The sequence below is a fragment of the Theobroma cacao genome, chromosome 1 (assembly GCF_000208745.1).
Source record: "Theobroma cacao cultivar B97-61/B2 chromosome 1, Criollo_cocoa_genome_V2, whole genome shotgun sequence".
NCBI classification, from domain to species: Eukaryota; Viridiplantae; Streptophyta; class Magnoliopsida; order Malvales; family Malvaceae; genus Theobroma; species Theobroma cacao.
This window is the reverse complement of record NC_030850.1, coordinates 4468354-4494416: the sequence shown is the minus strand read 5'-3', so window position 1 is coordinate 4494416 and position 26063 is coordinate 4468354. Positions and strand designations below refer to the sequence as shown.

General features: G+C 34.1%; 3 protein-coding genes across 6 annotated transcripts; 1 reads left to right on the top strand and 2 right to left on the bottom strand.

Annotated features, from left to right (window-relative positions):
* Positions 1649-6822, top strand: LOC18611443 (KH domain-containing protein HEN4). Of its 4 annotated transcripts, none has more exons than XM_018114063.1 (8): positions 1649-2518; positions 3106-3549; positions 3729-3998; positions 4594-4860; positions 4965-5261; positions 5372-5433; positions 5886-5994; positions 6119-6822. In XM_018114063.1, exons 1-8 carry the CDS (start codon positions 1985-1987, stop codon positions 6251-6253), a joined length of 2118 nt encoding a protein of 705 aa, XP_017969552.1. In that variant the 5' UTR covers positions 1649-1984; the 3' UTR covers positions 6254-6822. The 4 variants fall into 4 exon arrangements, with proteins under 4 accessions (XP_017969552.1, XP_017969555.1, XP_017969553.1 ...); XM_018114064.1 differs by having other exon boundaries at positions 1650-2518; positions 4971-5261; positions 5883-5994; XM_007047691.2 differs by having other exon boundaries at positions 1650-2518; positions 5883-5994.
* Positions 7929-12595, bottom strand: LOC18611442 (probable 1-deoxy-D-xylulose-5-phosphate synthase 2, chloroplastic). The gene is made up of 10 exons (XM_007047690.2): positions 12447-12595; positions 12072-12236; positions 11683-11847; positions 10386-10536; positions 9992-10263; positions 9617-9890; positions 9233-9540; positions 8825-9106; positions 8454-8738; positions 7929-8336 (listed from the first exon to the last, which is right to left on the bottom strand). The coding sequence occupies exons 1-10, from the start codon at positions 12534-12536 to the stop codon at positions 8184-8186; spliced, it is 2145 nt and encodes a 714-aa protein (XP_007047752.2). The 5' UTR covers positions 12537-12595; the 3' UTR covers positions 7929-8183.
* On the bottom strand, positions 19738-23685 carry LOC18611441 (probable 1-deoxy-D-xylulose-5-phosphate synthase 2, chloroplastic). Its single transcript, XM_018114317.1, has 10 exons — positions 23498-23685; positions 23119-23283; positions 22720-22884; positions 22463-22613; positions 22073-22344; positions 21702-21975; positions 21321-21628; positions 20914-21195; positions 20543-20827; positions 19738-20302 (listed from the first exon to the last, which is right to left on the bottom strand). The coding sequence occupies exons 1-10, from the start codon at positions 23582-23584 to the stop codon at positions 20156-20158; spliced, it is 2136 nt and encodes a 711-aa protein (XP_017969806.1). The 5' UTR covers positions 23585-23685; the 3' UTR covers positions 19738-20155.

Genomic DNA, 26063 nt, shown 5'->3' with positions numbered 1-26063 from the left:
AAAAATTCTTACGTTGATTTAAAAAATTCGTTAAAGTACCATTAAATCAATTAAAAATTATTCCAGCTACAACCAACACTTTTGTTGCAATAAATCTCCTCTTGCAGGTCTCCGATCTCACAAACACAATTTGCAACAATAAATCCCCTAAATCATCATCTTTGCATCAGTACTACTGAGTTTATGCTTCATGATCACATCATGATAATTCTCTAACGATAGTTTTAATACTAAACTTGAGATTCATTTATTTATTTTTTTCTATAGTATAAAGGGAGAGTGTGATAATTCAAATTAAAATCTCTATCTAAATTGGATTCCATTCTTATTAGTTTGAACTAAATTCAAATGATTAGGAGAGAGTATTCTACAGTTCAATAGTTTAAAAACATCTTGCTTAATTAGGACATTTATGATTAAATATTCAAGAAACGTGAAAATTGAAGTTTTTATTGCCAGTAAATTAAACAACAAATAGGAAAGGGGTTCATTTTCAAAGTAATGGAAACCCCCAAAGCCAAGCTTTAAAGATTCTAGTTCCATAAATTAGAGCAAACAAAATCTCACCAACTAAAAAATAAATGGAGAGAACATATTCTCAAAGTAGTGTCCTTTCAATGCAATTTCGAGTCCATTAATCGTTCAAGGCAGGCATATTCCTTTTCATGCAAGTGCTTCATTTCCATTTTTCAAGTCAAATAATTGCTTAGGGCAGGTAGGCACCAACTCATCTCCAAGGATCATTAACCATTGACAGCGACTATTCTGAAAGAAGATTCCTCCCACGTTCGATTGACTAATGTTGTCGGAGCCAACTGAAAAATCATGGCTGATTCAATCCTTGTTTCAAGAACAACCTATGAAAAGGAGGTAAAAAACAGAGTTAGATTTCAGACTATCTGTGTTCGGAAGTAGGCAGTCAGACAAGGACAAGGGAATGAATCACCAAAAAGAAAGTGGGGTAATTGACGGCAGTGCACTCTTTGGACCATATGCCGTTTCATGGCATAGAGCTAAGGAAAGATAAGAGAGGAGGACAATGGAAATTTAATGTAAAATCACTGTAAATATATATTGTGATTTATTTTCGTTGTACTATTATTGTGTTTGATGAGAAAGATGAATAATAACTCAAAATATCTTTCTATACGTGGTATAATAAAACAAAAAAAAAAGAGAAGAAAGATATTTTAGTTTCAATTTCTCACAAGTGGAGGTAGAAAAAGGAAAAATTTCTACCAAAAAAGAGAATATGTTGGTAATAAATAACATTTTACTATTTATGTCATAATTATACCACTTTAAAAAGAAGAAAAATTCAACAACCCCATTCGAATATAGAATTGAACAAGTACTAAAGAAAACATTATCATAATTACTGTTATGTAATTTATAAAATAAAAAAAGGTTAACCCTTATTATATACCAAAAATAGAAAACATTATCAAATTGCTTCGGTAATAATGTCAAATGGAGCAAATTTAAAGGAAAAAGAATTACCCTTTTCCATTTTCACCCCTTTCTTTACATATTGTCATTTATTGCCATTATTATTATTGACAATTATTCTCACTTACGCCATAATTAGGCCCGTCCCACAATCAATATTTGTCAATTGACCATAGGAAGGTAAGAAAAAGAAAATAATGTGAAGTTTGAAAGCTGAAAACAATGAAACACTCCCTTTTGAGAGAGCTATTGCTGCTGCTGTCCCAACACTCCCCATGCTCCGTACACCGCGTCCCGTAATTTCAACCGCTACTTACCCTCGCACCTCCCACCACGCCAATAACACCAACCCGTACGCCACCTGCGAAAAAACGCTGCAACTCTCAGTAACCTTAACACACGCCCACCCCCAAAGGAAACATTAAACTAGTTTAAAAAATATATATTTTCTGCTTTTTAAGGCAGCACAAGAGAAAGAAACGAACCCAGTAAAAAAAAAAAGAAAGACAAAGCTTTGGTTTCTGTTTTCTTCCAAATGCAAAACCCCTACAACCGTCGGAGGGGACGCCAAGGCCCACCTGTAACGATCGTTCCCTTACCAGGCGAGGTGTCATTTCGTATTATCTGCCACGTGTCATCCATCGGAGGAGTCATCGGGAACTCCGGCGCCGTTGTTTCTCAACTTCGCCGCGAGACTTCCTCTCGAATCCACTGCGAGGAACCGGTTCGCGGGTCGGCACACCGGGTTATATTGATAGTCGGGTCGGGATCGGTTGAGAGGCGGTTTAGTTTGGGTGAGGGAGAAGAATGTGACGTGTCGTGTGCTCAGGAAGCGATGGTTAGGGTTTTCCAGCGCGTGTGGGAAGTGGAAGCTGAGAGAGAGTGGGGAAACGCGTGTGATGGGGAGGACGAAGAAGCTTACTGTGGGGTGCTGGCTGATACGACACAGATTGGTGCCGTTGTGGGGAGAGGAGGGAACAATATTGTGAGAATGAGGGCGGAGACTGGAGCTAAGATTAGGATTTTGCCGCCGCCGCCATGCGGAAGAAAAAACGATGAGTTAATTCAGGTGAGGGTTATTTTTTTGTTTGTTTACTTCTCCAGAAAGTGAAAGAAAATCAAATAATAATAATAATGTGCGAAATAGAGAGGTATGGGTGTAAATATTTCGATGTTGATGATATATTTTCTTTTTTTCGAAATTGTTAATGTTTATGGACTTAAATTTTGTGTAAATTCTAATAATATTAGATACATTTTCAGCGACGTTCTTGCATTTATAACTTGAAACTTTCATGTTCAAGTTTAAAGAGGACAGAGTCTATGAGATGGGAGAGAGCTACTTTATGTGAGTAGTTCGAAGTCTAGTGGGCTTCCATTTGTACCCAAAAAAAAGGAATATTGATTTAAGTTAATAATAGAAGCTTCTGTACTGGTCTTGATGTTTGTGAATTTGATCATGTGGATGATATGAAAAAAGCTAGTAACAGGTCTTGTGCTTGATTGTGTTGGTAATGTCTCTGAGTTGTGGAATTGAAGAGGCAATCGAATTAAGAATATATGAATCAGTTTCACAATTTGGTAGTGAAAGATTTATTTTGGATATGGTTAATATCACTAAAGTTTGTCTATTTGATTCTTTTTGTATTATGGCAGATAACTGGTGGCACTTTGGCTGTCAAGAAAGCTCTGGTTGCTGTATCTGGCTGCCTTCAAGCTTGCCCACCTTTGGACAGAGAGTCAACACCTATGAGTGTTCCTACTGAGAAACCTTCACGTGGGACCTCCCCTGAGCCACACATAGAATTTTTTCCACACCTTAGTTCGCTGTTGCCACCTATGTCAGCAAATTCTGTGAGTGCATCATCAAATGCCACCTTTTCATCTATGGATGCTGATGGAGATTCCAACCTAGATTCAAATGGTACACAAAAAGAAGTAGTCTTTAGGATGCTCTGTTCCAATGGTGCTGCTGGGGCCATAATTGGTAAGAAGGGGGCCATAGTCAGAGCTTTACAAAATCAAACAGGTGCTTCTATAATGTTTGCATCCCCAGTAACCGAGTCTGGTGAGCGTGTTGTCACCATTTCTGCATTGGAGGTTAGTCTCAAAGCTGATTGTGGAGGTTTTACTAATGCCAGTAGTTTCTACAGACATTATTCACTGTTTTTTATTCAATCGTTTGCTCTCTTTTTTTTCCTTGCTTGCAACATGTGGTCACTGACAAAAGCATTACCCATGCCTACCTTGTTATTGAACGAGGATTTTGTTTATTGTAGAACCTTGAATCATGGTATTCTCCTGCACAAAATGCTGTTGTTCTTGTATTTGCAAGATCAGTTGAGGCTGACATTGGAAAAGGACTTCCATCAGGCCTGAGTAAGGGTTCTGCTGTAACTGTTAGGCTTCTGGTTGCAAAAAACCTAGTCAGCTGCTTGAACGACAAAGGAGGCAGGGTACTTTCTGAGATTGTAGAAGTCACTGGTGCTGATGTACAAATATTAGATGGAGACCTGACGCTGGATCATTCTCCAGAGGATGTAGTGCAGGTGCTAATATTAATTTTGTTAGCATTATCATTGTGTAAGTTGGTTGCAATGCGGGAAGGATCCACTGAGTTCCTGTTAGTGTTTGAGTCAAACAGAAGTAGATGCGTAGATAATGTGATTCAATTTTATTAATGAAACAAAATACGTTATATTATTTAGTATAATTAACATTTTCAGTTAGAGATGATTTTTTATAAATATAAGAAGAATCTTTTTGAGCGCTACAGGTGATTTCTCCCCTTAGGGTGTCCAAGTCCTCACTGCTTCCATCTTTTTGGTGTTTGATATTGATAGCAAATCTTCAATTGACGCTATGACTTTTAGAATCACGAAAAATTTTATTGCTTTTTGAGTCAAGATTGTCAATATCTTGATGATGCTTCAAATTAGTGGGTTTCAGCCTGAACACTGCAACACACCATCTTTTCTGTTGTTATGACAGTTGTGATTTCTTGCTGCCAAGGGTTTTTAGGCTCTTAAATAAATTTCAGTTTCTGTTCGTTACTTCAGTAGGTGATGAACTTTTGAGTGCCACCCTGATAATCAATTTCAGCTTGAAGGCGGTTTCATTGTCGTTTAACTTTTATCTTTGCAGATTACTGGTGAGTATAAAAGCGTGCAGAATGCGATCTTTCAAGTAACTAGTAGGCTAAGGCATAATCTCTTGCCACCTGAAGTGCTTAATGAAATGAGAGTGAGGAACTGTTATGGGAAAGTAAGCGATACAGGTGTTCCTCAAGCGTACCAGCCAACAAGCTTATCATCAGATACTGATCAAGGACCTAATTTAGCTCAAAGAACGCAACCTGGGCTCTCAGACAATACTGCTGGTCCTCTTCCATTCAAATTGCAGCCACAACAGGTAAAAGCTCTTTTGCCTTTTCTTTTCTTTTTCCTCATAAACTATTGCTCTCACTAATTTTATAGGAATTTGTACAAGGACCTCAATGCTTGGGTTGGGTTTAGTTGCAGACTACAGGAAATGGGTGTACAGTTGCCACCCAAGATGCAGAGAGAGGCTCAACTACCTTTGGAGGGAGTTTAGACCTTGAGAGGTCACTGGATTTTCTTCTTCCACGTGAAGTGCTCAATGAAGTGGGAGGAAGGAGCCCCTGCAAAGGAGGGAGTGAGACTACTTCTGGCTTGCTTCAATCATTAGGCTTGTCTCTTGATTCTGATCAAGAGAATGCTTTAACAAGAGCAGTGGGTAATCTTGGGCTCTCTAACAGTGTAGGCTGTCCACCGAAATCTCCACTATTAGAGGTGAAAGATTTTTGTTTATTTATTCTTTTGCCCTATTCTTTGTTGCTTCCTTTGCCATAGTAGTCTGAGGACACCAGGACCTAAGTGTTTAGGGTTGGCTGTGATTTCAGACTGTGAGAAGAGGACATGGGCTGGCCAATGCAGAGGGTACAGGTGGTCTTGAACTTGAAAGGTCAGTATTACACAAAAATAAAATTAAAGCTGTTTCTTTTTGTTGCTGTTAATTCTGTCAGTTAAGTAAGCAAAGTGTTTTTCTTGTGTATCTTTATGGTTATGGAAGATCAAAATTTGGGTGATTGAAGGACATTCACTGTGTGGGTTTTCTTATAGCTGTTGCCGTGAGTAATATTGAGATAGCAGGTCATGGTAGCCGCTTACCTGTTGTTTGAGCTGCGTTCATCAACACAGTTTGATTATAGGGAACTTGATTCCTTTCACGTATAATTATCCTTCCCAAGTAAAGGGCATTTTGAGACTCCAATAAATGATGTCCTTTTGTCAATCTGTGTTTCTTGGTAGTTATTGAGTATGAGCAGTTTACCTTTGTCGTGGAAAAAAAAATATATATTACGAAGTTTTATAGAAGAATTTAATCTGATTTTTTATCTCTCATTTACGCAGCAGTAAGAAGTCTGCTGTTGTGAAAAATACAAGTGTAGAGATTGTAGTTCCTGAAGATGTTTTTGGCTCCATTTATGGTAAACATGGCTGCAACCTTGCTCGTCTCAAAGAGGTAATTTTCATATACCCTAGAAAAAACACACTGACCTCTCAGGATGTTGTATTGTAGTCTGACTGTTTCTTTAATTATCTACATCTTTTTGGGTATGAATTTGTGCGTGGTACCGCCGAATCAGATTTCAGGTGCAAAAGTCGAAGTTCATGATCCAAGTCCTGGTGATAGTGAGGGGATAGTTTTTATATCAGGGACTCCAGATCAAACCCTGATAGCACAAAGCTTGCTTCAAGCGTTCATTCAAGCCAACCAGTAATCTTCATCACCAGATAGTCAATCTCACTATTGGTAACCACATTAATTGCATGGGAGACAACTGAATTTTGTTGCTCGCTCGAATTGATGTTTGTGTTCTGTCCTGGCCAAGGGAACTACTTATCCCATAGCTATCGTAGTTCCATGTAGAAAATGATGAGTATAGGAGTGACCTGTTGATATGAAATTGGAAAACCACTAACAACTTAGCAAAAATATTTAAAACAAAGATCAAACACATAGGATTGTTTCCATAGGGAGGGGGCTTGTTATTACACTTTTTCTATTGGGAAATGCTACAATAGATTATAGTCTTGAAATGTCAATTATTGAACAGTACAAGTTCAGCGTTATGTTTTATTTCTCACGATGTCATTTTCTCTGTGGCTGTTACAGTCTCTTGACTCTAGGTATAGTCTCACTGATCATTACTCTTTTCCAATTTGTAGCCTCACGGATCAGTAAATTTTCTTGTCAAAATTTAAAGAAAGAGGCAGTTTTCGGAAATTTAAGGATGAATTCTTCTTCCTATTAGTTTCAATTATGTATTGAAAATGCAATTTGGGTAAATCGCTAAATCTGCTCTTCTTATGGTTGGCCGCTTGACTTGGCTTTTTTGCATGCACTTATTGCTAGAGGATGCTATTACTAGTTGTTTTCAAGCAGGAACCTGAACAAAGGATATTTTCTTTAAACCCATCCTCCTGTTCTATCCATAATTAGACTGTTAAATCACATCTATTCCTTGTTTGATCAACACGTTTGCTATACTTTATTTTAAAGCAATGTCTTCAAGAATTTATAATGTTTTAATAAAAAATAAAAAGGTTAAGTAATTAATAAATGTTAAAAGTGTTCAATTTTCTGATAATTTCAGGTTTTTTTTTTTAATTTATAAAATAAAAAGTACTTGTAAAATACTAATTTTATTTTCATGTTATCTGCAAAAGGTGAGTTCGATTTCTGTCAAAATAACATTACTTTAATAAGGTATCACTTACATTGTTTCCCTTTATCGATCTTTCACATTAGATCATCATAATTGTTTATTACATAGTTTTTGTCAACAAAATTTCAAGAAGGTTAAAGTTTCAGGGCAAGATAAAATGTGCCATATCTTGTGATGGTGCATTCAAAATTAATTTAATAAAAATTACAAATATAATATTTATCTTAACCCTGTCTCCCAATATATATATTCATCTTAACCCTGGTATGGCAGAAGATAAAAAGAGTTTTTTCATATAAAGTAGGAAGAATTAGAATTGAACATGTTGAGGAATTCGCATAAAATCTGATGGGGAGAGGCTACGGTCGCTTAGAAAGTTTAAAATGAGGTGAAGTTGATGTAAAGAGTGAAGGAAAGCCTCATTTTGTTTATAAGTACAGACTACAGATAATCATATGCCTGTGAAGCGCAACAGCAGCAACCATCCTCCTCACCCGACTCCTCCAGTCCTTTCCCTATTCTGGCACTCCAGAAAAGAAAAATAAGCTAGTGCCAATTCTACCAACCAATTTGAATTGCTGCTCATTAGGCTTGGTGGATGGTAAGTCTTGTACCAAATAAAAATCAACTCCATTTAGAAAAGCCTTTTAACTCCAGTTGGAAATTAATTTTTGATGGGCAGTGATTATCCACATGAATTATTTATAAAATCTGAGACAGTTGAGAAGCTACTACAAATAATAAACTAGTCGATTGGTAATACATTATGCTGCAGGAAACTTTTAATTGGAGGGGGGGATTGATCCCAAAAGGAGTTCTGACCTTTGTATAAATCTTTTAAGTTGGATTTGTACAAATTTCTCTACGCCTAGAAAGCAAAGTCCAGATGTAATATCGGCTAGGACACTAGGTGAGTTTCCCATCACATATAATGTATCTGCTGAATGCTTTTTCAATTACTCCCACTACTAGATTCTGATGTTTACTTGTGCTTGAACTGCAGGGCTTCTTTTGGCCTTTCTAGCATAAATAGGACCATTGCAGCGATATGTCTTGCGGAAAGCCCTGCTGCTTCTAACTGATCTTCGTGTGATCCATGATCAATATATCTATCAGGAAGCACCATTGCTCTCAACTGCAACGAGGCTCTAAAACTAATTAGATTCTGAACAAACAAAATCTACAAGCGAACAAGGCAATTTTTGGGAAAGGAAGCTAGAATTTTATATTTAGAAAATATATATATGTATACCTTAAGAGATCCATCCAAAATATCCGTCAAGCTCAGGAAATGTGAAACATGTGAGCCAAAACCTCCAATAGAACCCTCTTCAACAGTAATAAGAATCTCATGCTCATGTGCTAGTTGCTTGATGAGATCTTTATCTAGAGGCTTGCAAAATCTTGCGTCAGCTACTGTTATATAAATGTCTTGAGATCTGAGCATGTGTGCTGCTTCAATACATTGTTGAGCTATAAAGCCATATCCCAAAATAGCTACTCTATTGCCTTCCATGATAATTCTGCCTCTCCCAATCTATTTAACCATTGAAGAAGAAACATTAATCAGTTTATTTGCTCTGTACTAATCTGTTGGGATACCCTAAAATTCATTATCCTCACCTCAAGAGGAGTTCCTTCGTAATTAGGTGGAAGAGCTACTCCAATACCATTTCCCCTGGGGAACCTGAAGCAGCTGGGTCTGTCATCAATGGCTGCTGCTGTTGCAACCATATGCATAAGCTCAGCCTCATCAGATGGGGCCATTACCACCATGTTGGGCAAGCAAGCCATGTACGTGATATCAAATGCCCCACAGTGGGACGGTCCATCTGCACCAACCAAACCAGCTCGATCTATTGCAAAGCGGACAGGTAATTTTTGAAGATCCACATCATGCACCACCTACCATTGGAGTTAAAATATGCCAACAAAAGTGCCAATCAGGAAGCAGTGAAAAATGAGAGAATATTGTTTTTAGAACGAAACACCGTCATATCCAATGTAGCATATCTATTGTTGTGAGCTCACCTGATCATACCCTCGTTGCAAGAATGATGAGTAGATGGCACAAAATGGCTTGAAACCCTCAGCGGCAAAACCAGCTGCAAAAGTAACTGCATGTTGCTCGGCAATCCCTACATCAAAGCAGCGGTCTGGGAACCTTTTCTGGAAGATATTCAGACCTGTTCCGCCACCCATAGCTGCGTGGATGGCTACAATCTTTTCATTACCCTCAGCTTGTTTTATGAGCGAGTCAGCAAAGAACTGTGTAAATGACAGTGTAGAGGATTTGGGCTTAAATTGCTTGCCTGTTTTTGTGTCAAACTTTACAACACCTGAGAGCAGATAGAAAAATGAACATTTTGATAGGTCCGAACATCACCATATATATTTTACGAGTTGCAATCTTACTATGCATTCTATCAGCGGATGCCTCAGCTGGGGGATAGCCCTTTCCTTTCTCTGTCACGATATGGATTAGGACTGGCCCTGCGACAGGTATGGCTTTCACCTTTTCAAAGGTCGATATTAAATCTTTAATATTGTGTCCATCAACTGCACCAATGTAATATAGCCCTAACTTCTCAAACAGGGTGGAGCCAGAAGCACTGATCATTCCTCTTGCATACTCATCTACCTTTGCTGCAAGTTCATGTGCTTGTCCACCAACTTGTTTAGTGAGGCCCTTCAACACCAGTAGTCCCAGTCAGATTTCTGTTGATACAAAGATTGGGAGAAGAATAATTGGGATAGAAGACCGAAATAGAAGAAAGCTTAGAGGTTTACTTTTGCTTTTTCACGAAGTTTGCGGAACTTGGTGCTTGCTTGAATCTTGGTTAAAGCCCTGCTGAGAGCTCCAACAGGGGTCGCAGGACCATCTAGAGTTGCAGTTGGTAGAGATACTTGTTTGTTGTCATTCAATATGACAATTAGGTTAGCATTAAGGAATCCTGCATTATTCATAGCCTCAAATGCAAGTCCTGCAGTCATGGCTCCATCTCCAATCACTGAAACGACGTTGTTCGTCTTCCCTAGAAGATCTCTTCCCACTGCCATGCCTATATTTTTTACATTGAATGTTAGTTATATTCTCAAGTTCTCAGTTATGTATCTTAAATTTTACGTTTTACAACTAGCTCATGGTAATGGAATGAAAGAGTTTACAGTGAGAACCAAATACCAAGTCCAGCGGATATGCTTGTAGAACTATGTCCTGCACCAAAAGCATCATAAACACTCTCATCCCTTTTAGGGAAGCCTGCAAGCCCTGAAGTTTTTCTTATCGTGTGCATCCTCGACCTTCTTCCTGTCAGAATTTTATGAGCGTATGCCTGCAATTTTATTGCTTTCAGGACCATCTTCTACGATTGTAAGAGGCATTTAAATCTGCTACCTACTTGTGAACTTCCATATGGAAATGAGGGTCAGTTTGGTATGCTGTAAATTGCATTTCGGAAAACTTTTTCACCATTTTCTGTTGTTTGGAAGGCTGAAAATATTTGTTGGGTTTAAAACATTTTCGAGTAAACACGATTTAATCCCGCCAAGGGCGTAAGACAATTTAATCCCTCCTATCTAAACTCATACTTGCTCCCAAAGTGCTTAAGGTTGAAAACAAAATAAAACCACCCTCATTTTTTGCATTAAGAAAAGATTAAACATTGTTGAGATGCAAGTCAAGAAACCAAATGTTGGTCAGATACATATATATATGTAAAATTGATCTTCTAAGCACTGGAAATGAATTTAATGGCTCAAAAAAAAAAAAAAAGCTGCTATCTAGTCCAGTATCGCTAACTTCTGCCCGTGGTCGCAGCTTCGCCTCGCTTCCTTCAGAACCTGTGACCTCATTCAGCTTCACAGACCCGTGCCACCGTGCAAGCATGCCCTTAATATGCTTCGTCGGCAAAGGCAGAGGGATCGACCTCATGAAAAATTATCCGAAGACTTCTTGGAGAACAAGTCATGAATTGGACTCAACTATGAAAGGTGAAAAATGGAGATTTCTTGCTTTCATTGTTGGAAGTTTAGTCTAACTCTCTCAAAAATTGAAAATAAAAAAAAAATTAAAGCAAAAATAAAATAATAAACTTTCATTTTTTCTCTTCTTTAGATAATTGGAATTTTTTTGCTTATAGTATTTGAAAGTGTTTATTGGAGAGATAGAGAAGATGATAAAAAGGAAGTCAGGGTTAGTATTTTTTTTGTTTATTTAAAAAATTAAGAGAAAGAGTAATTTATTTTTTAGTTTATTATAATTATTAGTGGAAAATTTTTTAATATAGATTATGGTAGAAAAATTTATAAGTGAACAGAAAATATTTCCCTCAATTTATTCTAACAATAAAAAATATTTTTCATAGTTTATTCAAACTACAAAAGAATATTAAAATTTTCAATAAAATATTTTATAAAAAAATTACCATAAAAATTATTTTCCGATAACGAAATAGACCAGAGTCGCTCGAGACTCTTACCTGATGGCCGACATCCCATATAATTTTATCTTGAGGTGTGTTGAATACATGGTGCAAAACTATTGTGAGCTCCACTACTCCCAAGCTTGAGCTAAGATGCCCACCGGTCTCTGATAGAGAGTGCACAATTTCGGCTCGAAGCTCTGCTGCCAGTTGTTCAAGGTCCTAGAGGTTTATCAACATGGAAATTAACAAAAAAGCCAGCAGAAAATTTAGAAAACAAAAAGAACATAAGAAGGAACTGTGCAGATAGCTGGTTATGACAGACGAAAGTGAGCAAGGAAACAAATAACAGGAACTAGCTGGCTAATCATAAGAGAAGAAAATGAAGAATCCCATAAACAGATTAACAGAGAGACAAAGGATCCCATGATGATCCTGTAGTTTACGCTTGTGGATAAATTCTTCAGATGAACAGGGTAGTTGATGGTGTCCAACAATGGCGTAGCCGGTTTCTTCCTGGAGAATTCGATCTTCCAGCCATCATTTTGTTTCGTTATCATCGTTTTAGATCCCTCATCGTCCAAGTTTTCGGCAGAGGCTCTCAGACAGAACTGAAGACGCGAAGAGCAACCACCATTTGCACCATCCATAAGACATGAACATTAAAGAAATCCCACATCACAGATATCAAAACCAGAATCTTTTAAAAACAAAGCAAACAAAAAATAAATGAGAATCAGCAAACATCTTATTTTAGATGAAGAAACGCAGACAGAGTATGGCAATTATGGTAAAGAAAACTTAGCATTAGATTGACTAACATGTTTTTTGCGACTAAGGCTTGGCTTTGTGGGTCTCAGAAATGGTGCAGAGGATTGGCTTGGTCTAACCAAACACCCAGAAACCGCCATTTTTTGATCAAAATATTTTGAGAGAAACGAGTAGTCAGAGAGCTTAACATCGACGGAGCCTGGAATGAAGTTAACAGTGCAAGCGAGAGAGAGAGAGGCAGTTGGATTGTCATAACTGTTCGGACAGCCAAATATATAATTAGAATTTATTTTTTTTCCTTCTGAGTGAAAAATGAGAGTATTTTGTTGGTCAAAAGACTATTCAATCCCTATACTATTCAATGTTGTTCAATTTAATCTCTATACTTAAAATTGAAGTAATTTAGTCTTTTAATTTTAGGAATTATGTCAATTTAGTCTCTTTTTTTAACGATATCCAATTTTACCGTTAAATAATAACATTATGACTGATGTATCACATTTTGTTGATGTGTCATTTGAGATGATGACGTGGCATGCCACATGGCATCGAGTGATGTTGTGGCAATGCCACGTGACACTATACGATGACATGATAATGCTGACGTGGCACTACTATGTCAGCATGTTAGTGCCTCGCGGTAGCTTAAAAAAATTTTCAAAAAAAATTTTACCACGACATAGGGATTAAATTAAACAAAAATATATAGCACATGAACTAAATTGAACAAAATTGAGATGTTGAGGGATTAAATTGAAAAATTATTTGAAAAATATAAAATTTTAAGTAAATTATTGATATACTTATTAATAAGTCAAATATTTAAGTGTAAAAGATTTATGGTGTTAAAAAATATATATAAATATTTTCTTATTTGATTATTTGATTCTAGAATATGCAAATTAATTTATCTTTTTTATAAAAATTAAGTTTGAATTCTCTTTCTATAAAAAAAATTTTAAAAAAAATTTATACTTTAAGTCAAATTTAGATGAATAAATTATATTACGTTAAAATAAAATAATATAAAATGACTAAATAGATTTATTTTTCTTTTATTTATAATAGTATAAAAATTTGAAATTTATTGAACTTAGTTTTTAACTTGAGCTAAAGTCAAAAATATGTTGATTTAGTTTTTTCTTTTAAAAAAATGAAGAACGGAGATATAAAGTTAGCGATGATTATAAAAATAATTTTTCATTCTGACTTGCTTAATTTGGACATAACAAACCTCTTATTACAACCATAGAATCTAAGCTCGACCCTTTGAATTGTTTATTTATTTTTTATGTTTTTATTTTGTTTAAAATTTCAAGTTATATTTTTTAAGTTGAAATTTTCTATATTAAAGACTGCATCTATAGTTAATAAAGTAAAATATAACTATAAATATTTGTACCATTTTATTTTGTTAATAAATTTTTTGTAGATCCAAATTAATAATTTAAATTTAAATTTAGTAGAATTTGATTCTAGTATTTGAATTTAAATAAAATCGTTTTATAAGAAATTTTGAGTAAATTTAAATAAAAGGTAAATTAGGTAAGAGTTGAATAATTTCAAAAGAATATGTATTTGTAAATTGTGGATATTGTAACTAAATCAAGATATTTTGCTAATTTGAGTAAATTTAAATAAAAGGTAAATTGGGTAAGAGTTGAATAATTTCAAAAGAATGTGTATTTGTAAATTGTGAATGTTGTAACTAAATCAACATATTTAGTTATTTTATATTATTTTATTTTAATATAATGTAAGTTATTCATCTAAATTTAACTTTAAGTATGAAATTTTTTCAAAATTTTTTTATAGAAGGAGAATTCAAACTTAATTTTTTTTTTGTAAAAAAGATAAATTAATTTATATATTCTAGAATTAAATAATCAAGTAAGAAAATATTTATATATATTTTTTAACACCATAAATCTTTTACACTTGAATATTTGGCTTATTAATAAGCATATCAATAATATACTTAAAGATTTATATTTTTTAAATTTTTTTTAGTTTAGTCTCTCAACATCTCAATTGTGGTCAATTTAATCCCTATACTATATATTTTTGTTCAATTTAGTCCTTATGACATGGTGATTTTTTTTTTTTAAATTTTTTTTGATCTACCACGTGGCATTGCCATGTCAGTATGTTAATGCCACGCCAGCACTGCCATGTCATCGTATAGTGCCATCTACCATTGCCACGTCATCACTTGGTGCCATATAGCATGCCACGTCATCATCTTAAATGTCACATCATCAAAATGTGACACGTCAACAATGACATCATCATTTAACGGTAAAATTGGATGCTATTAAGGAAAGGAACTAAATTGACGCAATTTCTAAACTCAAGGGATTAAATTGCTTCGATTTTGAGTACAGTGACTAAATTGAATAAAATTGAAGAGTATAGGGATTGGATAGGTCTTTTGATCATTTTTTATTACTAGCCTAACAAAATTATCATTATCCTTCTGCGCAAAAAGGCAATAAAGTGAAATTGGAAAGGAAAATTTAACGTCAATTTAAAAATTTTTGAGAAAGAATTATAATTTTAAGAAAAATGGGATTGGAATCCAATAAAGTGACTGATTATACCTTTTGTATAAGGTTTATATTTAATATATACATGGTCAAGTTACCAAAATGTGCCATCTCATTAATGAAATAAAACCATAATTTATTAAGGACCTAAAACTAAATATTAAAAAGTTTTTAACATTTAATGAGGTAAAAAATTAATATTTTTTTACTCTCTCTAAAATCTCTTCCACGTTTCACTCTCACCTTTTTGATTTCAAAATTTTTACAGATCTTCCATGTCTCTCTAAAAATCTTTAAGATGTTGTTTTTCTTCTTTTCGATTTAAGGTTGTTTTTTTCTTTCGAGTTTAAAGTGCAAAAAAAAATAGTAACTTTCTCTCTAAACTCTAATCCACTTTCCCCTCTAACCTGTCTCAAGTTCTTTTTAAACAATAAAAAATTTATTCAAATTCAGCTTTACTTTACATGTAATTGATTAAGATTTGAAATTGATAATGAAATTTTCAATTTACAGTGTGAGATTTGAGATTGAAAGTCTTCAGTTTATGTTCTTGTTATTGATTCAATTAGATATTTTCATAGGATCATAATAGGGTATTACTTTTTTATATGTTTTATAATGAAAGAACTCATGGATTGATTTTTTTTTTTGGAGAGTACTCATGGATTAATTTAACAATCTTGATTCCTTAAAATATGAGATATGCAAGATTTTCATTTTGTTTAGTTCCTATGGTACTAGACATAAGTTAGGTATGTTGTATTGTTTTTGCAATCGCCCTAGATCTAGATCTAAGAACAAGTAGAGATGATAATAGTGCAAAGGGGAAGAACTCATGAAGGAAAGTTTAGAAAGAAAGTAAAAACTTTTAATTATCATTGCTTTTGAAATTGTATAATTTTATCAAAGTTAATCTTAATGGACGAAAAAGAGGAGAAGAAGATGATAGAGTTGGAGAGAGATTAAAAAAAACAAGAAACGAACAATTGAGAGGACGTTGGAGATAGAAAAATAAGATTTTTTTTAAAAAAATTAATATTTAGTTTTAAGTCGATTTTAATTTTACTTCATTAATGAGATGTCACATTTTGGAGGCCTAATTGTATATAGGAAGATATACACTATCAGTGCATCAAATAGAAATCCTTTGTATAAGGATTTATATTTAATGCACTAACAGTGTATAGAAGCTATACATTGTCACGCCACCAAAATGTGCCACCTCATTAATGAGATAAAACTATAATTCATTAGGGACCTAAAACTAAATATTAAAAAAATTTTAACATTTAACGAGGTAAAAAATTAAAATTTTTTTTACTGAATCTAAAATCTCTTTCATGTTTCTCTTTAACTTTTCTAATCTCAAAAATTTTTACAGATCTTCCATGTCTCTCTAAAAAATCTTTAAGATTTTGTTTTTCTTCTTTTTTTTGGTTTAAAGTTATTTTTTCTTTCGGGTTTAAAGTGCAAAAGGAAAGAGAAACTTTCTCTCTAAACTCTAATCCACTTTTTCCTTTAACCTTTCTCTTCTTCTCTTTAAACAAATGAAAATTTATTTAAGTTTAGCTTTACTTTACATGTGATTGATTAAAATTTAAAATCAACAATGAAATTTTCAATTTAGAGTGTGAGATTTGAGATTGAGTCTTAGATATTTTTATAGGACTATAATGGGGTATTACTTTCTTATATGTTTTATAACAAGGGAACTCATGGATTGATTTTTTTTTTTCTAAAGAGTACTCATGGATTGATTTAACAATCTTGATTCCTTAAAACATGAAACACGCAAGAATTTCATTTTGATTAATTCCTATGGTACTAGACATAAGTTAGGTATGTTATATTGTTTTTGCAATTGCCCTAGATCTCGATTTAGGGACAAGTAGAGATGATAATAGTGCAAAGGGGAAGAACTCATGAAGGAGAGTTTAGAGAGAATAAAAACTTTTAATTATCATTGCTCTTGAAATTGTATAATTTTATCAAATTTAATCTTAATGGAAGAAAAAAAGGAGAAGAAGATGATGGAATTGGAGAGAGATGAAAAAAACAAAAAACAAACAATTGAAAGGATGTTGGAGAGTGAAAAAAAAGATTTTTTTTAAAAAAATTATTAATATTTGGTTTTACATCCCTAATGGATTTTAATTTTACCTCATTGATGAGGTTTCATATTTTGGTGGCCTGATAGTGTATAAGAAGATATACACTGTCAATGCATCAAATATAAATCCGTATAAATAAAAATAAAGTGAAAATGAAAAGAAAAAATTAACCGTCAATTTAAATTTTTTAGGATTTAGTATTTTTTTTTAATTTTTTTACTTTTTAAATAAGGAGATCATTCATCAACTAATGAATTAAATGCTCAATTGCTAGGATTTAGCATTAATCTTTAAAAAAAATTAGATTTGAATCTAACTTTTTTAAGGAAAAATAATCCATGGTGCTTTATGTACAGTAATTAAAGCACGTGAATGAAATTTCTAATATGTAAAGAAATTCAAATGGAATGCCGGCTAAACTTCCAAAATTGGTTTTTTTTTTTTTGGAATTGAGGGAAATATGTAAAGAAATTTAAATGAAATGCCAACTAAACTTCTAAAATTATTTTTTTTTAATTAGGAAAAAAAAATTCAAACTTTACTTTTTAAATAGAGAGATCGTACACCAATTAATGAGTAAAATGTTCGGATATAAACTTCTAAATTGTTATTTCTTTTCTTCTTATCATGATTTTTCTTTTTCCTTTTTGTTGTAAATTTGTCTTACTTTTTTTGTTTTAAATTTATTAGTTCTTATTCAGGAGAAAAACTGTGAGAGCACTATTATGTATAGGGTAATGAGATAGAATTTAAATTTATCACTCTACTTATAATGATGACTCAAATTTATCATATATTTTTGAACATATGAAATTTTATCATTCTATATATTTTTAATTTGATTAAAAAAATTAAAATTAAGTTAATGGCAAAAAAAATAATCTTAAGAAAATAAAAGGATATTTTTAATAAAATATTTAAATTTTGATTACATTTGAATAAAATTAAAAAAATAGTGACAAAATTACACTTACTCAAAGTTATATGGTAAATTTGATTTACCTTCATGTAAATCTGAACCTTGAATACCCCAAAATAGTATATAAGTTGAATTCATAGGATACAATAGAGTTATTAATTTATTCAATAAAATCAATGAAGATCGAATATTATATATGTATATATTTGTTGATTAGACTTTACGAGTTATATTAACACGTTAATACTAAGTTGTATTATATATCCGTAAATCACTATGCTTGCAAGGTTGATTTGCTGGGATGTTCTGGGAGACTTGAAGAAGCAGAAACTTTAATAAAGCAGGTCAGTAATCCATTTTTGGTATCATGGAGGAGACTTCTCAGTGCCTGTAGTTTTCATGGAGAGGTAGGGGATGGCAGACAGAATTGAAAACAGAGTGCTTGAGCTTGCTCATGGGGATGAAGCATCTCGTGTTCTGCTGTCAAACATCTATGCTTCAACATGTAAATGAAGCCTTGTTATTGAGATAAAGCACAATGAGGGAGATGAGATTGAAAAAGAATCCTGCAGTGAGTGGGGTTGATGTTATTAAGGAGGTCCATACTTTCACGGCTGGGGATTGGTCCCACCCGAATTCAACAGAGATATTTAAAACATTTGAGGAATTGATTGAGGGGTTCAAAATTTTGGGTTATCTTCCTGATACAAAACTCTTGTTGCAAGATATAGGTAAGGATAAGAAGGAAAGGTTACTGTATTATCACAGTGACAAACTTGCCGTTGCTTTTGCTTGATGGAAGGCTAGTAACTGGACTGCTAACATCAGGATTTTTAAAAACCTTAGAGTTTGTGGGGTTTGTCACTCATAGATAAAATTGGTCTCCAATGTTGTTCAAAGAGAAATAATTGCCCGAGATGCAAAATGATTTCATCATTTTAAAGATGGATTCTGTTCCTGTGGAGATTAATGGTGAATCATACTTTGTAAATGATATCTATCCTTCCTTCTAGGTTCAGCCGGGGCAGATCTATCCAATTATATTGGACTGATCAACTAAACTGATTCTTTCTTTACATACCAGTGGATTGACACTAGTGGATCAAAAGCTGCTGTCTTTCAATTGACATGGATGCGCCTCAACAATTTGCGGAGGACCTGGATTAAAGAGGCATATTAAATTTGATGGAATTTTATTTCAATTTACACTATTGTTAGAAGGTTTTCCTGTGGTATTATGAAAGTTGATGTAAATACGCTTTTTGGCCATGGTTTGCTGCTGATTAAACTTGAACAAACAGAACATAGGAGATAATAGGGTACTTACAGAACTTAACTCCTCACATGGTGATATGTTTTACCTTGTTATTGGCATAGGATATAGAAAAGAGTTTTTTCATACAAGTAGAGAAAAGTGAAGATAAAGTAGGAAAATTTAGAATTTTAACATGCTAAGGAATTCACATAAAATCTGATGGGGAGAGGCTAAGGTCACTTTAAAAGTTTAAAATGAGGTCAAGTTGATGTAAAGAGTGAACTAAAGCCTCATTTAGTTTATTAGTACAGACTATAGATGTTCGTATGCCTTTCAAGTGCAGCAACCATCCTCCTCAACTGACTCATCCAGTTCTTTCCCTCTTCTTGCACTTCAGAAAAGAAAAATAATTTGCTGCCAATTCTACTATCCAATTTGAATTGCTGCTCATTGAGCTTGATCGACGATAAGTCATCTATCAATTAAAAATCAACTCCTCTTAGAAAAGCCTTAACTCCAGTTGGAAATTTTTGTTGGGGCATTGATTATCTACATGAATTATTTACAAAATCTGAGATAGTTGAGAATCTACTAGAATTAATAAACTAGTCTATTGATAATACATTATGCTGCAGGAAACTTTTAATTGGTGGGGCAGGGGTTGATGAATATACAAAAACAAAAACTATGGTTTTGACTAGTTCATTTGTGATCCCGAAAGGAGTTCTGACCTTTCTATATCAACAACCCATATATGAATCTTTAAGTCAGATTTGTACAATTTTCTCTACGCCTGGAAAGCAGAGTCCAGATCTAATGTCAGTTTGGACTCTAGGTGAGTCTCCCATCATATTTAATGTGGTGGATAACTTCCTACTGAATGTTTTTGCAATTACTTCCACTGCTAGATTCTGATGTTTATTTGTGCTTAGTTGAACTGCAGGGCTTCTTTTGGCCTTCCTAGCATAGATAGGACCGTTGTAGCGATATGTCTTGAGGAGAGCCCTGCTTCTTCAATCTGATCTTTGGGTGATCCATGATCAATATATCTATCAGGAAGCACCATTGCTCTCAACTGCAATGAGGCTCAAAAACTATTTAGATTCTGAACAAACAAACCCTAAATGTGAAGAAGGCAAATTTTTGAAAAGGAAGCTAGAAATTTATATTTAGAAAAAAAAAAAAATAATATATATATATATATATATATATATNGAAGAAGGACTAAATTTTAGTAAAAGGAAAGACTAAGTAAATTTAATTAATTTAAAGAAAAAAAAAAAATAAATATATATATATATATATATATATATACCTTAAGAGATCCATCCAAAATACCCGTCAAGCTCAGGAAATGTGAAACATGAGAGCCAAAACCTCCAATAGAACCCTCTTCTACAGTAATAAGAATCTCATGCTCATGTGCTAGTTGCTTGATGAGATCTCTATCTAAAGGCTTGCAAAATCTTGCATCAGCTACTGTAATATAAATGTCTTGAGATCTGAGCACGTGTGCTGCTTCAATACATTGTTGAATTATAGAGCCATATCCCAAAATAGCTACTCTATTGCCTTCCATGATAATTCTTCCTCTCCCAATCTATTGAACCATTGAAGAAGAAACACTAATCAGTTTTTTTGCTCTGTACTAATCTGTTTGGATATCCTAAAATTCATTATGCTTACCTCAAGAGGAGTTCCTTTGTAATTAGGTGGAAGAGCTACTCCAGTGCCATTTCCCCTGGGGAACCTGAAGCAGCTGGGTCTGTCATCAATGGCTGCTGCTGTTGCAACCATATGCATAAGCTCAGCCTCATCAGATGGGGCCATTACCACCATGTTGGGCAAGCAAGCCATGTATGTGATATCAAATGCCCCACAGTGGGTCGGTCCATCTGCACCAACCAAACCAGCTCGATCCATGGCAAAGCGGACAGGTAATTTTTGAAGATCCACATCGTGCACCACCTACCATTGGAGTTAAAATATTCCAACAAAAGTGCCAATCAGGAGAAAGTGAGAAATGAGAGAATATTGCTTCAGAATGAAATCCGGTCATATACAATTTAGTATATATATTGTGGTGAGCTCACCTGATCATACCCTCTTTGCAAGAATGATGAGTAGATGGCACAGAATGGCTTGAGACCCTCAGTGGCTAAGCCAGCTGCAAAAGTAACTGCATGTTGCTCGGCAATCCCTACATCAAAGCAGCGCTCTGGGAACCTTTTTTGGAAGAAATTCAGACCTGTTCCCCCACCCATAGCTGCGTGGATGGCTACAATCTTGTCATCATCCTCAGCTTCTTTTATAAGCGATTCAGCGAAGTACTGTGTATATGACAGTGTAGAGGACTTAGGCTTAAATTGCTTGCCTGTTTTGGTGTCGAACTTTACAACACCTGAGAGCATATAGAATAATGATCATTTTGATAGGTCATAACATCACCATTTATATACGAGTTGGAATCTTACCATGCATTTTATCAGCCGATGCCTCAGCTGGGGGATAGCCCTTTCCTTTCTCTGTCACGATATGGATTAGGACTGGCCCTGGGGCAGGCATGGCTTTCACCTTTTCAAAGATCAATACTAAATCTTCAATATTGTGTCCATTAACTGGACCAATGTAATATAGCCCTAACTCCTCAAAAAGGGTGGAGCCAGAAGCACTGATCATTCCTCTTGCATACTCATCTATCTTTGCTGCAAGTTCATGTGCTTGTACGCCAATTTGTTTAGCGAGGTCCTTCAACACAAGTAGTGCCGGTCAGACTTCTGTTGATACAAAGATGGGAGAAGAATTGGGATGGAAGACCGAAATAAAAGAAAGCTTAGAGGTTTACTTTTGCTTTTTCACGAAGTTTGCGTAACTTTGTGCTTGCTTGAATCTTGGTGAAAGCCCTGCTGAGAGCTCCAACAGGGGTCGAAGGACCATCTAGAGTTGCAGTTGGCAGAGATACTTGTTTATTATCGTTCAATATGACAATTAGGTTAGCATCAAGGAATCCTGCATTATTCATGGCCTCAAATGCAAGTCCTGCAGTCATGGCTCCATCTCCAATCACTGAAACGACATTGTTCTTCTTCCCTAGAAGATCTCTTGCCACTGCCATGCCTACATTTTTTTCATTGAATGTTGGTTATATTCTCAAGTTCTCAGTTATGTATCTTAAATTTTATGTTTTACAGCTCATGGTCATGGAATGAAAGAGTTTAGAGTGAGAACCATATACCAAGTCCGGCAGATATGCTTGTAGAACTATGTCCAGCACCAAAAGCATCATAAACACTCTCATCCCTTTTAGGAAAACCTGCAAGCCCTGAAGTTTTTCTTATCGTGTGCATTCTCGACCTTCTTCCTGTCAGAATTTTATGTGCGTATGCCTGCAATTTTATTGCTTTCAGAACCATCTTCTACGATTTTAAGGCATTTAAATATGCTACCTACTTCTGAACTTGCATATGAATATGAGTCGCTCGAGACTCTCACCTGATGGCCGACATCCCATATAATTTTGTCTTCAGGTGTGTTGAATACATGGTGTAAAGCTACTGTTAGCTCCACTACACCCAAGCTTGAACTAAGATGCCCACCGGTCTCTGATACAGTGTGCACAATATCAGCTCGAAGCTCTGCTGCCAGTTGTTCAAGGTCCTAGAGGTATTTCAATATTGAAATTAACAAAAAAGCCAGCAGAAAATGTAGAAAACAAAAACAATATAAGAGGGAATTGTGCAGATAGCTGGTTATGACAGAAGAAAGACAGTACGGAAGCGAACAAAAAACATATAACAGGAACAAGCTGGCTAATCATAAGATAAGAAATGAAGAATCCGGTAAACAGATTAACAGAGAGACAAAGGATCCCATGATGATCCTCTAGTTTACCCTTGTGGATAAATTCTTCATATGAACAGGGTACTTGATGATGTCCAACAATGGCGTAGCCGGTTTCTTCCCGAAGAAATCGATCTTCCAGCCACCATTTTGTTTCGTTATCATCGTTTTACGTTCCTCATCGTCCAAGCTTCCGGCAGAGGCTCTCAGACAAAACTGAAAGCGCAAAGAGCAACGATCATTTGCACCATCCATAAGACATGAACATTAAAGAAAACCCACATTACAGATAACAAAACCAGAAATGTTTTAAAAACAAAACAAAACCAAAAATAAATGAGAATCAGAAAACCATCTTTATCTTAGACGAAGAAAAGCAGACAGAATATGGCAATTATGGTAAAGAAAACTTATCATTAGATTGACTAACCTGTTTTTTGCAACTAAGGTTTGGCCTTGTAGGTTTCAGAAATGGTGCAGGGGATTGGCTTGGTCTAACCAAAGACCCAGACGCCATTTTTTGAGAAAAATGAGGAGTAGACAGAAAGCTTATTATAAACGGAGCCTGGAATCAAGTTAACAGTGTAATCGAGACAGAGAGAGATGGGGAGAGGGAGGGTTGATTGACAGTCAAATATATATATAATTAGAATTTATTGCTTTTGCCTTTTTGGCTGAAAAATGGGTATTTTTGTTACTGGCATGAGAAAATTATTAATACCTTTCCAAAAACTTTGTTTCACTCTTAAGATGAATAATTATTGTGAATTCATTGGCACCTTAAATGAATATCATGAAAAATTATAAATGACAACTATAATATATTTTTTAAAATAGCATCATATTTTCTATTCATATATATGGTTAATTTAAATTAAGATTTCGGAATTTTAGATCTTCGATTATTTTTGTTTCACTATTCTAAGAAATATAAAATGATTTTTTTATATTTTAAATAATTGCACAAAAGGGGAAATTAAGGGAAATAAATTTGTTGATTTAATTTCACAAAACATAATTTTCGTTCAATGTTTTGGATGTGTTATATATGAATATAATGAAAAACAAGTTGAAAAGATGGAATTATAAATTAAGCTATTTTTATATTTATAGTTTAACTGAACATAAAGCTATATATATATTCTTATCATTTGTAAATAATGTATGACGTTTTATTTGTAATATTATTTATTGCTTTTGTCTTTAATAGAAAAACAAATGGAGGGTTAATACACTACCAAAATTTAGAGTCGTGCTTGGATTTAATGTTGGGGTACAAATTGGGCGGCTAAATACATTAAATGCATATGATCTTATAAAGGAGCAGCTCGTTGGCAGAGGCACCCAAAAACATCTAAAGTTGGCTGCGTGATCACATGCATGTTTCTTGTTCCTCATGCCGCAGAGTTTGTCGTATTTCCATTTTTGGAATTCAATTTGGACCATCTTATCTGTTTAATTCTTTCTCCAAATTATTTTTACTCAGTTTGGATTTTCAAAAACAAAAGCAACTGTTTCCAAACTAATGTGATTTTGACTAATTCCCATAGTATATAAATACAAAAGAAAATTCCAAAGTAAAATACAAAAATCTCCTTAAATACACTTTGGCCCAAGGCCATATAATTGAGATATTGTATTGATTAAAATTCTACACCTATATGTGCATGCACACATGCATAAAGGGGGGAAAAAGAAAAAATAAAAATTTTGCTCCTTGTAGAAGTTGCAAGATAATTGCTCTTTTAACATATTCGTCGTCCATTTTATTATCACATTAGTGGTGTATATATATATATATATATAATATTCCAATAGTTGTCTACTTAGTGATTTGGTAAGAAAAAAATTACTTTCCAGTTAGTCCAACAAAATTAAATCATTAAAAAAGTGTGAAGATGCCGTCTAGTTGGTAATGATATATAGATGTAAACCCAATCCATTACCAGTTTTTATCATTTTCTTTGTTTTGTTTTGTTTTTTTTTTTTTTTGGGGCAAACTGCAAAGGATCGATGGTTTATTTTACATGCATCGGACAATAACCGGTTGAAATGAAATTGAAATGCTCTACTTAGCTAAGCACCACAAATTACAAATGAAATTGAAGCAAGAATCTTGAGAGAAAGCTCAGAGAGTTGATAGTTGGTGCATAAAACTTATTTGATTATTATTTATTTATTTAATGTTAATATGTAAGTTTTTTTAAGTAGAAAAAATTAAGTTAAATATAAATAGTAATTCTTAGATCTTATAGTTATATTTTTATAAATTATTATATATTACTAAAAATTATATCTCAAAATGATTTGAAATTATTTTATTTAAAACGACCCCGACATGGAATTTATTTGAATTTAACTTAATTTGATCCAAATTATCGAAATCCGTAATAATTGAACAACTCAAACTCAATAACTTTACTCAAAACAATATATGATCCGATAAAACTCGAAATAATTTAAACCTGAAACTGACTCAACTCATCCTATTACCATCTAAATCAACAATATTAACAATAATCATAATTCTAATAAAAGAAGGAGACGATAACTGTATATTCATTATTTATTGGTATATGGGCAAAGCATTAGCAACCCAAGATCTCTTTCCACGTCTTGTGTTTTCCTAACAAAAAACTAGCAATATCTACATCATAAACCAAAAAAACAAGAATTGCCGAAGCCTAGATTTGAATTTCCTTATAGGCAAAGAAAGAGATGAGATGTACAAAGAGAAACTCACAAAGCTCAATTCCCACAACTACAAAATATTTGACATAAAAACAAAATTTTTAATCAACTATAAACTATAACATTGGTCCTACGCTTGCCCTCGTTTTCTGGATCGTTTCTGCGATGATTTTGCCTTTGAAAATGGCAGTCGTATAATCGCATGAAGTCGTATAATCGCATGAAGGACCGGACGTCTGAATCCCAAATTATTAAAGCTGTCATTTATATTTTGAACTTGTCCCGCAATCCAAAGACGGTATTCA

What these genes read in the sequence shown, in the direction of transcription:
- LOC18611443 (XM_007047691.2), top strand. Translation starts at nt 1,985, where the DNA reads ATGCAAAACCCCTACAACCGTCGGAGGGGACGCCAAGGCCCACCTGTA. An exon ending in AAAACGATGAGTTAATTCAG is followed by an intron (nt 2,519 to 3,105) that starts GTGAGGGTTATT and finishes GTATTATGGCAG; the next exon opens with ATAACTGGTGGCACTTTGGC. An exon ending in GGTGGTCTTGAACTTGAAAG is followed by an intron (nt 5,434 to 5,882) that starts GTCAGTATTACA and finishes TCATTTACGCAG; the next exon opens with CAGTAAGAAGTCTGCTGTTG.
- LOC18611442 (XM_007047690.2), bottom strand. Translation starts at nt 12,536, where the DNA reads ATGGCGGTTTCTGGGTGTTTGGTTAGACCAAGCCAATCCTCTGCACCA. An exon ending in TGCAACGAGGGTATGATCAG is followed by an intron (nt 9,107 to 9,232) that starts GTGAGCTCACAA and finishes CTCCAATGGTAG; the next exon opens with GTGGTGCATGATGTGGATCT. An exon ending in TTTTGGATGGATCTCTTAAG is followed by an intron (nt 8,337 to 8,453) that starts GTATACATATAT and finishes GCCTCGTTGCAG; the next exon opens with TTGAGAGCAATGGTGCTTCC.
- LOC18611441 (XM_018114317.1), bottom strand. Translation starts at nt 23,584, where the DNA reads ATGGCGTCTGGGTCTTTGGTTAGACCAAGCCAATCCCCTGCACCATTT. An exon ending in TGCAAAGAGGGTATGATCAG is followed by an intron (nt 21,196 to 21,320) that starts GTGAGCTCACCA and finishes CTCCAATGGTAG; the next exon opens with GTGGTGCACGATGTGGATCT. An exon ending in TTTTGGATGGATCTCTTAAG is followed by an intron (nt 20,303 to 20,542) that starts GTATATATATAT and finishes GCCTCATTGCAG; the next exon opens with TTGAGAGCAATGGTGCTTCC.